At 27.4% G+C, this 12884-nt stretch overlaps 2 protein-coding genes across 6 annotated transcripts in view; both read left to right on the top strand.

Annotated features, from left to right (window-relative positions):
- Rgk3 (Rad, Gem/Kir family member 3) overlaps positions 1–5752 on the top strand; it is a 41224-nt gene extending 35472 nt beyond the window's left edge. For 3 of the 4 annotated variants that reach the window (XM_072894481.1, XM_072894549.1, XM_072894429.1), the window contains exons 5-7: positions 3596–3678; positions 4124–4313; positions 4807–5751. In XM_072894481.1, the coding sequence (XP_072750582.1) occupies positions 3596–3678; positions 4124–4313; positions 4807–5096 (563 nt within the window). In that variant the 3' untranslated portion in view covers positions 5097–5751. Of the gene's footprint in view, positions 1–3595; positions 3679–4123; positions 4314–4806 lie in introns of all 4 variants that reach the window. The other variant, XM_072894640.1, reaches the window with a different exon arrangement.
- A 2056-nt stretch (positions 5753–7808) lies between these two features.
- On the top strand, positions 7809–12504 carry LOC140667051 (dynein axonemal light chain 1). 2 transcript variants are annotated; one of them, XM_072894753.1, is made up of 4 exons: positions 7809–8780; positions 9316–9557; positions 11391–11668; positions 11843–12504. In XM_072894753.1, the coding sequence occupies exons 2-4, from the start codon at positions 9359–9361 to the stop codon at positions 11996–11998; spliced, it is 633 nt and encodes a 210-aa protein (XP_072750854.1). In that variant the 5' UTR covers positions 7809–8780; positions 9316–9358; the 3' UTR covers positions 11999–12504. The 2 variants fall into 2 exon arrangements, with proteins under 2 accessions (XP_072750854.1, XP_072750928.1); XM_072894827.1 differs by having other exon boundaries at positions 11830–12504.
- Positions 12505–12884: the final 380 nt, after the last annotated feature.

Here is a 12884-nt window from a genome sequence, read left to right as displayed (position 1 = left end):
ATATTTTATTAGATATGAGGTTAAATAAATTAGTCGTTTACATTACATATTTTGATATTATAATTATTTGAAAAGTTATTTGACAAACAGAAAGTTATTAAGGCTGAAACAGAAAATATTATTGTGATAAATTAACATAGTAAATTAATAATTTAATGTGCAAATGAGTAATATTTATCGATAAAATTTGTTATCAAAGAGTTAATAACTTTAAAAACATTAAAATTGATTGTAAATTAAACTTAACTACTTGTCAGCAAAATGATATGTGGTTGTTATAAAACTTTATATAAATAAAATATGATTTGGTATTAAACAGTTATTATTTGTGAAAATGCAGATTTGGGAGGGAATTTCTTATTTTATACAGTTGCGATAATTAAAAAAGTAATCGTAATTTTTTTGGAGTGTTAGAAAAATCAATAATTTGTACTTACAAGAGAAATATTACGATGCGCGCCTGCGTTCGCGTTTTACCGGTTTTTATGATATTTATTCATGGTTCAGCACGATCTTGCAACCCCAAAATGTCAGTCCTCTCTTGTTTTTATGGTATTCTCGTCACGGCCGTCAATCAAACTTGTTCCTGATTGTTAATCACTTTATATTCTGTACGTGCGGTTTTATTGAAATAATTACTTTGTGAAAAAAATATACCTATCTTTATGTGAAAGTAAAATAGCTTTTAAATCGTAACTATCACATATGTCGGAAAATGCGTTCAGCAGAACAATATATATGATAAAGAAAATATAAAATATAAAAAAAAACATTATGCTTATCAGAATAAATATATATTTGTATTTATATTTTATATATAAATAAATATGTATTTATATTGATAAACATAATATTTTTCTTTATTATATTCTATATTTTTTTTATTACATATGTTGGCTTGCTGAATGCAAGTTTTCTGATATAAATATACAATTTAAAAATTGCCTTACTTTCAGGGTAAAGACAAATTATAAATATAAATATATATTGTAATAATATTGTATATATTTTTATATTTATATTATATATAAATATATATTTATTGATAAACATAATATTGTTTTTTATTATTGCTATTAATATAATTGTTATCTTTTTTATCAAATGTTTTTTAATTGTCGCAATTTTACAATATTATTTACTAAAATAAACCATTTATATATTGTATACTGTTAAATTTATAAATAATTTTGTAAGCTATATTTTATGCAAGTTTTATACTTTATAAGTTTTTAATTTTATTAATTTTACAAAAATATTTTTTTCTCAAAGTTTTCTATAACTTGATAAAAAAAAGCTACTGTGTCAGTTGCTGATATCATCTTACTTGTTCACAGTCTCTTGTCGTGACATGTTTTTTGCTAGAGCAATTGAAAGATGTGTATCATTTTAGTCACCCTTTCTTTTTTTCTGGCGATACTGGATACACGTCTATCAATTCAACTGTATCTGATCGTTCACCTCCATTTTCTGGCAATTGTCGGGCGTATGAAACTTCACGTTGCAAATTTACGTCGATATTTCGAGGAAGATTCTATGATTTTCAAAATTTATCGCAGGTTGAATGTTGTAGTCCCTAGAATAAATATTCACTGCAATAAATTGCAAACTACAACACATTAAAAGCAGGTGAAAATTTAAATTATATATTCTTACATAAATAATAAATAACTAAAAATTTGAACAAAATTTTTATCTAATTTTTATATTTTTATTTAAAAATATTTTCTTTTAATTACATACAGTCATGTTTTCTTCCACTTTTTATTTAGAAATTGATGTATGTTATATTATTTATAATGTGAATAAGTAAAATATTTTATTCATTTGCACTAGATGCAGAAAGATTGCGTTTTTTAGAATATAAATATGTAGTTTCTTATTTATTTTACTATTGACATATTTCTATTTTATTTAACAGAAACAACGTATTTTACATTCAAATATCGAATTGATGTCGTTGAATTCTATTGATGTGTGCGCGTTGGAAAGAAAATATAGACTAAATATATTGCTAGAAATGTTTTGCAATTGTGAATCTATTGTATCGAATTGATGCGCGCTATATAATAATTCGTATCTATATTTGTATTTATCAAGTTTTAATTAAAGTTTTCTTTGTGTAAGCATTATATTTATTATTTTATAATGTAATATTACAATAACATATTTCTAGTTGCCAGCGAATTAAAAGCTAAATGATTAATTAAAGTTTTTTTTCCAACCAAACGTAACATGTACCTTCTCTTTTAATAGATGCGTATAACGCTTGTTTGTATATTTTGCATAGCTAATGTTTGCAGTAAAAAGAGAAGTAAACTAGAAAATTAGATAGTAAGAAAAGACAAATGATAGATAAATATTTTATATAAAAGTATAAATGCGTACGGAAAAATGTGTTAGCATACAAATAATTATTTTTTAATATAAATAAGTGCGTGTGTGCTTTTTAATTTGATAGCAGAAAATTAGATTTAAAATTTAATAGAATAGAATTGGAATTTAATTTTATTTATTGTGATTATTTTATATATAAAATTAGGTGTTGTGTGTATTATGTAATATTCATACATAGAAAAAAAACTATTATAACACATAATTGTATTACACATGAGCTTTCTATTTTTAAAAAAGAAAGATAAAACAAATCTTAGTATTTATACATATATTATACATACTTTCGTACGCTGTCCCTTACTCTATGTTTTTGGCGCCTATGCTTGACAGAAACGTCCATTATTGATGATACTCGTTGGCTGTCGCAGACTGCATCTCTAGAGAAGCGAAAGTCGTTGAGCCGAAAAAAATTGGTTAGGACAACGACATCCAAACGACTCTCTGACGTCACTGACGATGTTTCGTTTAGCAGGTTAAAATCAATCGGTGATGATCTTGACAAGCGAAGCCGTAGACGTATTTAGAGGCATAAGATTACGTCGGCTCTCTCTCTTGTCACGTGTTCCATGAGGACGTTTATTCTGCTCTGGTAGTTTCTCTCTGGAAACTGGTTTATTCGCGGCTCTGATTATTTTTTTATCATTGCTTTCATTTCCAGAGAAAGAAACGAGAGGAAGAGAAGGCAGAGATAAATGAATCGACAAAGCTTGGTGATTCATGTTTTTTGTACCCTCTTTTCTCTCGTCCATAAATAAAGTAGCATGGTGCAATAAAGATAGTAATTAAAGTGCTTTGTATTTTATAATCAATGTATTATATCTTATAAAGAGAGAGAGAGAGAGAGAGAGAGAGAGAGAGAGAGAGAGACAAATAAGAGAAAAATAAATTTAATTATTTGGTTACTTGAAGATTTAATAAAGAAAAAAATTTATTGATATTATGTTACAGTAGAAAGGAAATTTATATTACTAAATTATTTGTTAAGTAATATAAAAAATCTCTGTCATAAGCTTCTTTCTATTAGATTTTATGATGACTTTAATTTTTAAAAGCATCGTATGCATAGCTATATTAAACACACAAACACATATATCACACAATATATACATTTTTATCTCTCTTTAGGTATTATACGATATTGGATATATTCTTTCTAAAAATATTCGGAGATATTTATTATTTTTTATTTTTATTGCAGATGTACCAAGTGAACAATCCGTTTTTGTAATGTTAAATGGAGAAGAAAGCGAGCTTAAATTTTTAAACATTGCTAATCCAAAGGTGAGGAATCATCTCCGTATTTATTATACACAAAAACATACATCTTAAAATCTAAAAATATAATATAATACCAAAGCAGTAACTATATCTGAGAGTGAGAATATTTTTGTCACATACAAATTTAAAAATTAAAACTAGCAGCACTTGCTAAGGCTACAAAGTTATGTTATAAATAGAAATTTATTTATTTAAATAAATTAAAAATTACAGTATTAATAAAATGAAATAAAAAATGAAACAATAAAATTAATAATAAAATTAAATCAAATTAACAGAGAAAAAGAATTTTTATAGAAATTGCATTTTAAATTTTAATTAAAGACGATTTCGAGCAAATTTTCATTTTTTATCTTATTTCCTAAAACATATAAACGTAGACAAAGAGCTTAGAATTTTTTTTTAAATTCTATAAATTTGATTTAAATCTATAAATTTGACTTTGCAGACCGAATTGGAAAAAATGCCATTGCCAGACGCCTTCGTTGTAATGTATTCGGTGATCGACAAGGCGTCCTTTCAAAGAGCCGAGGAATATCTCGCTCGACTTCACGATCAAGATCTTCTCCGTGGTAGACCGGCTATTCTGGTCGGGAACAAGGTCGATTTGGTTCGTTCTAGAGTGGTTTCGCCTCAGGGTAAGAAGCAGAACCTTTCTTTTTTACACATACATTTTTTCATGGTTAGATGGTTTTTGTTATATTTTATAAAATCGAACGTTTGGTTAACATGATATCGGTATATCAAGTAAATTCTAAGATAAAAATAAAATATGGTTCTCTATGATGTTTATATTTATTTTAAATATTTTTATTTCCTTTATTATTGTAAAAATTCTCTCTGTCTTTGTTTTTTAAGTTCATTATTATTAAAATTAAATTCTACAATAGATTTGATAAAAATAAGATTTTATTACTTAATGTTTATGTTGTGTGTATTTTATCTGCAAACAAAATATCGTTTTTTTTTTATCAATCTTTATCATTTAATTTAAGACACGCTATTTTAGATCCTCTGTATTAGAGATGCTACCTCGAGACGCTGTATTAGGGATACTATTTTAAATATTTTCCTCTTTTAACTGTATTTTTCGTTATCTCAAATATTAAATATCTGGATTGTGCATTATAGATGGAAAATGTTTGGCCTGCACCTATCGCGCGAAATTTATCGAAGTATCGGTGGGCATCAATCACAACGTCGACGAGCTCTTGGTCGGCATACTCAATCAGATTCGTTTAAAAGTGGTTCAAGGAAACCAGGAACACCGAAACAGTAGTGGCGGCAGCGAAGGTAGCGGCCACTGGTACAAATCCAGAGGTGTCGTGCGCGCCAGCATGAAAGCTAGACAAATGCTAACTTGGCTGTTCGGCAAAGAGGATAGTAAGTTCAAGAATTGCGAGAATCTTCATGTACTTTAAATCACAGCGATAAAAAATTGCAGGAGTTCTGTTTTATTAGTACGACGCGCATGACTTCTGAAACTTTTTTCTCAAAGAAAATTCTATTAAAATTCACAAAGTTCTCGAGAACTGAAGGAATTTGTACGCGTCAGGGAAGACAAAGTAAGATTTGTGAGAATGTACTTTGAATGTATAGAACGAATGTGTCTCTCTGACTCTACAAAATGTAGTTTAAGATTCTGACAATGAGTCAAACGTGAAATCTTCACAATAGTATATGAGAATATTTTGTTATTCTGTAGAGATGACAAACGGTCCGAGGACCAAAGTGGATATAATTATCGATAAACGAAGTTATAAAATATAAAAAAATTTATCATACATTTTTCGTTAGTATTCTAATGAAAATAAATCAATAATGAATAAAAAAAAAGAGCATTTATATGTTGCGTCGCTGAAAAATTAGTAGCCCTTAATAATACAATCAAAAGTTCAAATCAATCCTGACGATAAGAAAGAATTAAACTGGACCATGGCGTGAACTAGAATCGCTATTAAGTTTACAATCTTATTATGTAATAAGACCAATTACATACACTTAATCTTTATATTTAGTACATATAATACGTATATACGAAAATCTTACGTGTACACGTAATATCCGCAAGCAAACGTATTCTATATATATATATATATATATATATATATATATATATATATATATATATACATATATACACACACACACACGTGTATCCTTAATCTCCTGTTGACGATTGTCGATTCTATTATATGACGGCATTATATTGTTGCAAATAAAATAGCGCTGCTATTCTTGCATTATTCAATTGGCTTGTATTGCGAGTGTCATTAATTTCTCGTGTTCCAATGGACTTCCTGTGCAATGACTTCCGTTATTGCGTTGCGGCCAATTTTGTGCTCTATATGCTAATAAAATTTTATACAGAAAAGTTACTTTGCCATTTAATATTTATATACATTTATTACAGTTAAGAAAGACATAGTATATAAAAAACTACTATATGTTAAATCTAAAATATTTGTTATGTTATTGATAGAGTAAATCTATACATCGTTGCAAGATTCTTATCTTGTATTACAAGTAGACATTTGATTGCGTATTTTGATATCAAAGATGTGTTAAGAATTATATAATACAACTGCATATCAAATAATTTTTAATTAGCAGTTTGTGTGCGAGGTCTGATTCTATCGATTCCTTAGTCGAATATTTTATTAATTACATTATTTATATCAATTATTTTGTACCAAATATTGATATAGCAAATAATATATAATTCGAAAGATAATGTGGCATTTTGTGTGTAACATTATGTCGGAGCGGAGATGAAATTTATCGTGTTTCGTGTTTTATCCGCGCGTTTTTCGCGAGAAAGAACGAGAGTACTGTGTAGTAACCTATGTAAACTGTAGACTTCTGAAGAAAAATATCCTTTTTGAATCTTTAAAAAGAGAAGGGGAAAAGTGTCTATAAAAGCTGTCTATTTTCTGCGATCTCTATGCCTGTATATCCGAATTATAATACATATGCAACATAAATGTAGCATAAAATCAGAATGGCGCTTACATGATGGGAACAATGCATCAACGACGTGCAATTTGCCCTTCTTGTGTGTGAATATTTCATCGTCCCTTGACTATATATATATATATACAAGAAATTAACGTTTCGGATTACAGTAGCAAATTGTATAATAGACTTTCTTTCTCTCGTTATACAAACATTTTGAAGTGTTTTAACTCTTGATGAATCCAATAAAATTTAAGAAATTTTCTCTGGCATTCTTCGTTATCGTCGCCATCATCGTTATTCAATTAATCAACCGTTAAGTGCGAGTTGTGACAAATATGCTGTGTGAATCATGAATTTAAATATTTGTCTCCAGGTATCTGTTAACGAGAAACCGAAGATTCTTACCAAGTGCCTTTGCGTATTTTTGTAATTTAAGCTAACTCGGTGTAAGCCCCATGAGTATCGTACTGTATAATCTATTATTATACATATTATATTACGGATATAGTTATATTTGTTGTTAATTTATCACGTTACCTGCGAAATCGCGCCGCATTATACTCGGTGAGCGTAACTTTCTTTTCAAAGTGTAATTTTATTTTAAATTTCAATTTTAAAGCTCATTAAAACGTGATATACATGATGTGACAAGCAATTTCTTTCAAGTAAGATCTTGTAATTAAAGTTACGCCACCGAATAAATTTCCTTGTTCATACCATTAGTGTATCCTGAAAGCTGTGGATGTAATTTAGTATTAAAGTTGTCATTGTGTCTGTTCGCTGTAATACGTGACGTGACAATACTGCCAGTCCTTTGGTTAATAAAATACTGAAAAAAATTCTGCTGCAACAATTCGATATCACAATATAAGCAAGAAATTCGGAAATTGATTGTGCTTGATTTTGATATGTAAACATTTTTACGTGACACATGAATCATGTTATTCATAAATAACAATGCATGTGTTTATTAATATATAGATCTACATGTTTGTTAATTTAAACAACGGATTAATCAGCGAGTTTTTTGATTAATTTTAATTGATTCTTCTAGTTTTTATTTGAATAAAATGCATAAAGAAAGGAAGAAAGATAAAATAATCGGATTAATATCAAATTAATCAAAATAATCGGATTAGTATTAAATTATCAGAAAAATTAATAGAAGAAATAATGTATCCATATAATAAAATAACAAATAAAATCTAATTATTTGTTTTAAAGTTTAAAATTAAATTATCAAAATATTTAATATTTAATACAATTATAGGAAAAGCTCCTCCAGAATCACCTAGAGTTTCATGATTGAAGCTTTGATTATATTATAATCTAACAATATAATCGTTAAATTTTCCAAACTGCTAACGCTTTGAAATTCAAAACAGAAGAGTATTTAAAAAGAATTCGAATAAATAAATAAACTTGTTTTCTGATAAAAATATTGATTCCAGATTTGTCAAAGAATCCATATCAGAATGATTAACGTTGATAATATTAAAACTGTAACTACCTATTACTAATTTTTTCTGTTTTTCGATCCTTATAATTCTACAGATTTTAATCTAACCGCACAACAAAAATCAACTGATTAATAAATTCAGTTACATTTATATTAACCAACGTAAACGTTTATTATTTACACAATTATTATTAGCATTACTTCTTCAGCCACATGGAGGAATTAATGCGCCTTATTTATCGAATGCATTCTTCTGGGACGCATTTTTCTTGAACACTTGCTTGTATTTTTCCCGAGCCAATATCTATCATAAATCGTTGGTATCGCGACGCTCTGTTAATAAATACTTGCGCCAAACGCATGCGCTTTACACATTGATTATTTTACCTGGTACCAGATATTGCCAGTCTTTAGCTATGGCAGATTGCCATGCGACCAAGAAAAACAAGTTTTTGTAACCTCGAACGTTTGTGATCAACTCTGGAACACGTGGGACGTCGTGATACTTAAGAAATCCACAAAGGATGTACCTGCCAAGTGCATTAAATTGGTTGCGGTTTTTTTATGCAATGTGTATAATCCTTCTATTTGCATTTCAACATAAAAAGATGTAATATCGAACATTTCTAACGCCGCCTTATTTATAATTATATATACATGTATATAATAACACATATACTATATATAGGTAAGAGAAAGAAGATGCATATGTCAATGTGAACTTTCTTTGATCAAAGTTTCACTGTCAACGTCACTGACTTATCATGTACACTGATGACATATACACAAACTCAGTATAATAATACTTTAGTATACATATAATAATAATATAATAATAATATATATAATTATATGTAGTATAATATAAAATAATATTGCAGTATACATATGTAACACATAATACATTTTCTTAATCGCTATGGCAAATGTGATAAAATAATAAAAACAATTAAACTTTTAATTTGAAACTGTCTTTCCGCGCATTAATTATTATCAGTGTTTTAATCAATGATGCAGTTAATATACTGTAATGAGATATTTTGATATTTACACTAATAATTAATTATGTTTTTGCACTCATGCATTAAAACATTATTGATTTTCTATATTATTATCTGCATACATATCAATATATAATTCCGTATACAGAAAAATAATTAAATATTTTTAATATATTAAATAATTATTACGTGCACAAAAAATATATTTTAGATATTTTTTAGAAATTTTTATCGTTGTCCGGAAGTTATATTATTACATCTATCTATGGCATCTACAAAGCCAACTACATGCAAAGAAGCTATACGACGATGGGAAGAGGAGAACCAGCAAGAAGCAGCTACGGCCACAGAAGTAATTTTAAGTTTTCAGTGGCCACCAATAGAAAAGATGGATAATGCATTAGCAACTTTAGCCAATTGCGAGAAACTCTCTCTGTCGACAAATATGATTGAAAAAATTTCAGGTAAAAAGCGTCTTGCATTTTCCTTTGTTAAAATATATGTATGTACATACATAGTTATACGGATGGCTTTTTTGAATTATGTTGATAGGAAATAATTATATTTTCCTTTTTTAATTTCGGCAGTTATTTAATCGATTAGAGTCAAGTACCTGAGAACTGTAAATTTATTTGAGCTTTTGTACAAGTTTACAAGTGTCAGAATCAACGAGCTATGCATCGAAAGAGTGCTTCTCATCAAGTGCGTTCTCTCTCCCCCCCCCCCCTCTCTCTCTCTTTCTCTCTCTTTCACTCTTTCTCTCTTTCTCTCTCTTCTAACACAAAATAATTCTATAATATAGACCAACAACTGTATTAAGGTATGTATAACCTGATTTTCATAGTAAATTTTATTGATTTAAAGAAGTTTCAAAACTATCGAAAGTACGCTTTTGATATTTTTTATCCCCTTTTTCCCTGGAATCGTGTTACAATATCTATATATTATGCTGGATATTTTAGATTTTATTTATTTTTTAAATAGAAAAAATAAAATAAAGATTAATAATAAATAAAAATTTTTAAATAAAAAAGAAATTTTTAATTTAAAAACAAAATTTTTTTTATTTGTAATTTTTTTTTATTTCAAAGTTTTCGCAAACAATTTTACACCAATTACAGTTTTATACCAATTCCGAAGGATAACATCTTAAAAATATGTTTCAATATAGTTTACGTGCGCAAGTTTAAATTTTTGCCCCCTTTTTATAATGTATATTTAAATTATTAAATTATTAAATATTTTTTTATATTGATAGTAACAATGATAATAAAACTCTTAATAAGTCTCTTCTACAAAACAGTTATTTATTTATTTATTTTGTTTGGTCTACTTGTTTTAAAATAATAACCTAACCGTTTACTTCTAAGTGATCCGTTTCTTATTATTTTTAACAAATACTTTGATATTACCTGTCAAAAAATAATTTCTATATGTTAATATGATATATCAATATATACGATTTAATATATATAATTTTATTTTCCTTTATTATATTTTACTATATAAGAAAAATTATTTTTTAGCTAAATTTATTGTAGTTATGAAAATTAAATTATAATTTTTTTATATTAATTAATGCGTCTTCTAAAAAGTGATGTATATTCTTCTCCAGAATGCTTCGAAGATGATTTGTTATGCACAAGTATAAAGACGAAAAATGCTTAAAACTATTTTTTCATATCTTATACATATATTGTTATGTTGATTAATTCAATGATTATTCATGAATTGATTGATATATGTAAATTTTGATATTGATTTTACATATCGCATTAGAATTGATGTATACTCGAACTTGTCAATTGTCAGATGCATAATGCATATCTAAGCGGGCGGTTATCTCAGTAACACGACGTAATTACAATGCAGATTTGATTATTTGCAATTATACGCATGGATCGCGCGAGACGTGCATTAACACCTTCAATTGATGTCACCAATTTACTTGTTAGAGAAAATTAATGTCATTGTCCGTTACAATCTGTCCGTTACAATCTGTCTGTTACAATCTGTCGCAATTTCAAATGATAATTATTCGATTGTTTGATAATTTTAACATTTAATAAATGCAAAATGTTACTATATTAAATCTATATTTTTTTTAAATGTGTGTATACATTTTATAATATTTTATTGATTATTTTTATAATTAATTATAAAATATTCAATATATTAATATGTTAGATGGTAATAATGCTAATAAAAAATAATAAAGTAAAGACCTGTAACATAAAAGAAATAATTTTACATGTAAATATTTAAATTAATTTTTCAAATGTTTTTGTTTTTTCTAGGTATTGCTAGCTTAAAAAATTTAAAAATCCTATCATTAGGACGTAATTTAATCAAAGGTTTCGCCGGTTTTGAAGCTCTGGGTGATACTCTTATGGAACTTTGGATTTCTTATAATTGCATCGAGAAAATGAAGGGTATTCAAGCAATGAGAAATCTTCGTGTACTATACATGTCTAATAATTTGGTACGAGAATGGAACGAATTTACTAGACTACAAGAACTTCCAAATCTTCGGGATCTAGTTTTCGTTGGCAATCCATTGTATGAAAATCACGAGGTAATATACTCACAATATATTCTTCAATAAGTATAATAAAACAGAAAATTTTCTTGTTTACAACGTTATTTATTTTATATTAATTTAAAAAATTTTAAATTCATGTTATATCAATTAAAAAAGAAATTTTTAATTATTTACATTAGAGAGAAGAAAATTAGTTTTTTTTTTTAGGTGGAACAATGGAGAACCGAAGTTGCACGGCGGTTACCAGGTTTGGAGAAGCTCGATGGTGAACCTATAATACGAACAGAAGAAAATCCAATCTCGATTCAATCAGTTAAAACTGATAGTCCGTCGCACGATTTGCTTGAACAAGAACCTGGATAATTTTTCGACGTCACATTTTGTCTATTTTTCTTACGTTTTCTTTTTTATAAACATTATTTTATTAATATATTTATATTTATGCTCGTGTATTATATTAGCAACTCTTAATATATAACAACTCATAATTAACAATGTAATCATAAGTTTGTAATCAGAAAAGATTATTAATCACTCAGATGTACATTTATATTAATTTATTTGTCTCACAATACAAGACAGATCGTATATACGTTTTGGTGGTTGAAAAAGGTTGAAAAAGCAAATACAGTAGAGTTCGATTGAATTCGATGCACGAAATATATCGAGGATCAGACAGACGAATCTTCGAGAGTTGCTCTTCATCATCACTTGTTTTTGTTTTGTCTGTTTTCTTTTGTCATACAAGGCGTGCGAAATATTAAAATGTTACGCAGGATGCTCGTTTGTATAATTATCGTATTTCTTTTCGTGTAATTACATAATAAAGTGCGCTCACGCGCGCGTGATGCGTGCATTAGAAAAATTGACATGTGTGTATATGTGTGCGTTCGGCTGAATTCTTTCTTATTTGCCTTTCTGCTCCATTTTTTTTATTTCGATTCTTACAAGATTGATTTGTCTGCGTTGCCAATTTTATATATCGATGGTATATAATATTAGATTAAACTCTTATGACATTTCTTACATAAATATACATTATTTGATCACTTCATTTAAATTATTTATAAAGGTCATTACAAACAAATAAAAGTCTCATTGAACTTGCTTGGCATATTTCATAAGACGCGCGAGCACAATATTCATATTATAATTTAATACTTTACACTTTTAAAATTTGGCTAAATGAGCAAAATAAAAAAATTGCATTTTGAAAAGTTAATATTAATTTTGCTTATTTAATAGCATA

The sequence above is a fragment of the Anoplolepis gracilipes genome, chromosome 1 (assembly GCF_047496725.1).
Source record: "Anoplolepis gracilipes chromosome 1, ASM4749672v1, whole genome shotgun sequence".
Classification (NCBI taxonomy): domain Eukaryota; kingdom Metazoa; phylum Arthropoda; class Insecta; order Hymenoptera; family Formicidae; genus Anoplolepis; species Anoplolepis gracilipes.
This window is presented reverse-complemented; position numbering and strand designations above follow the sequence as displayed.

Excerpts from the sequence above, each read along its gene's own strand:
- LOC140667051 (XM_072894753.1), top strand. The coding sequence starts at position 9,359 with ATGGCATCTACAAAGCCAACTACATGCAAAGAAGCTATACGACGATGG. Across the intron at positions 9,558-11,390 it reads TATGATTGAAAAAATTTCAG|GTATTGCTAGCTTAAAAAAT; the intron begins GTAAAAAGCGTC and ends TGTTTTTTCTAG. Across the intron at positions 11,669-11,842 it reads CATTGTATGAAAATCACGAG|GTGGAACAATGGAGAACCGA; the intron begins GTAATATACTCA and ends TTTTTTTTTTAG.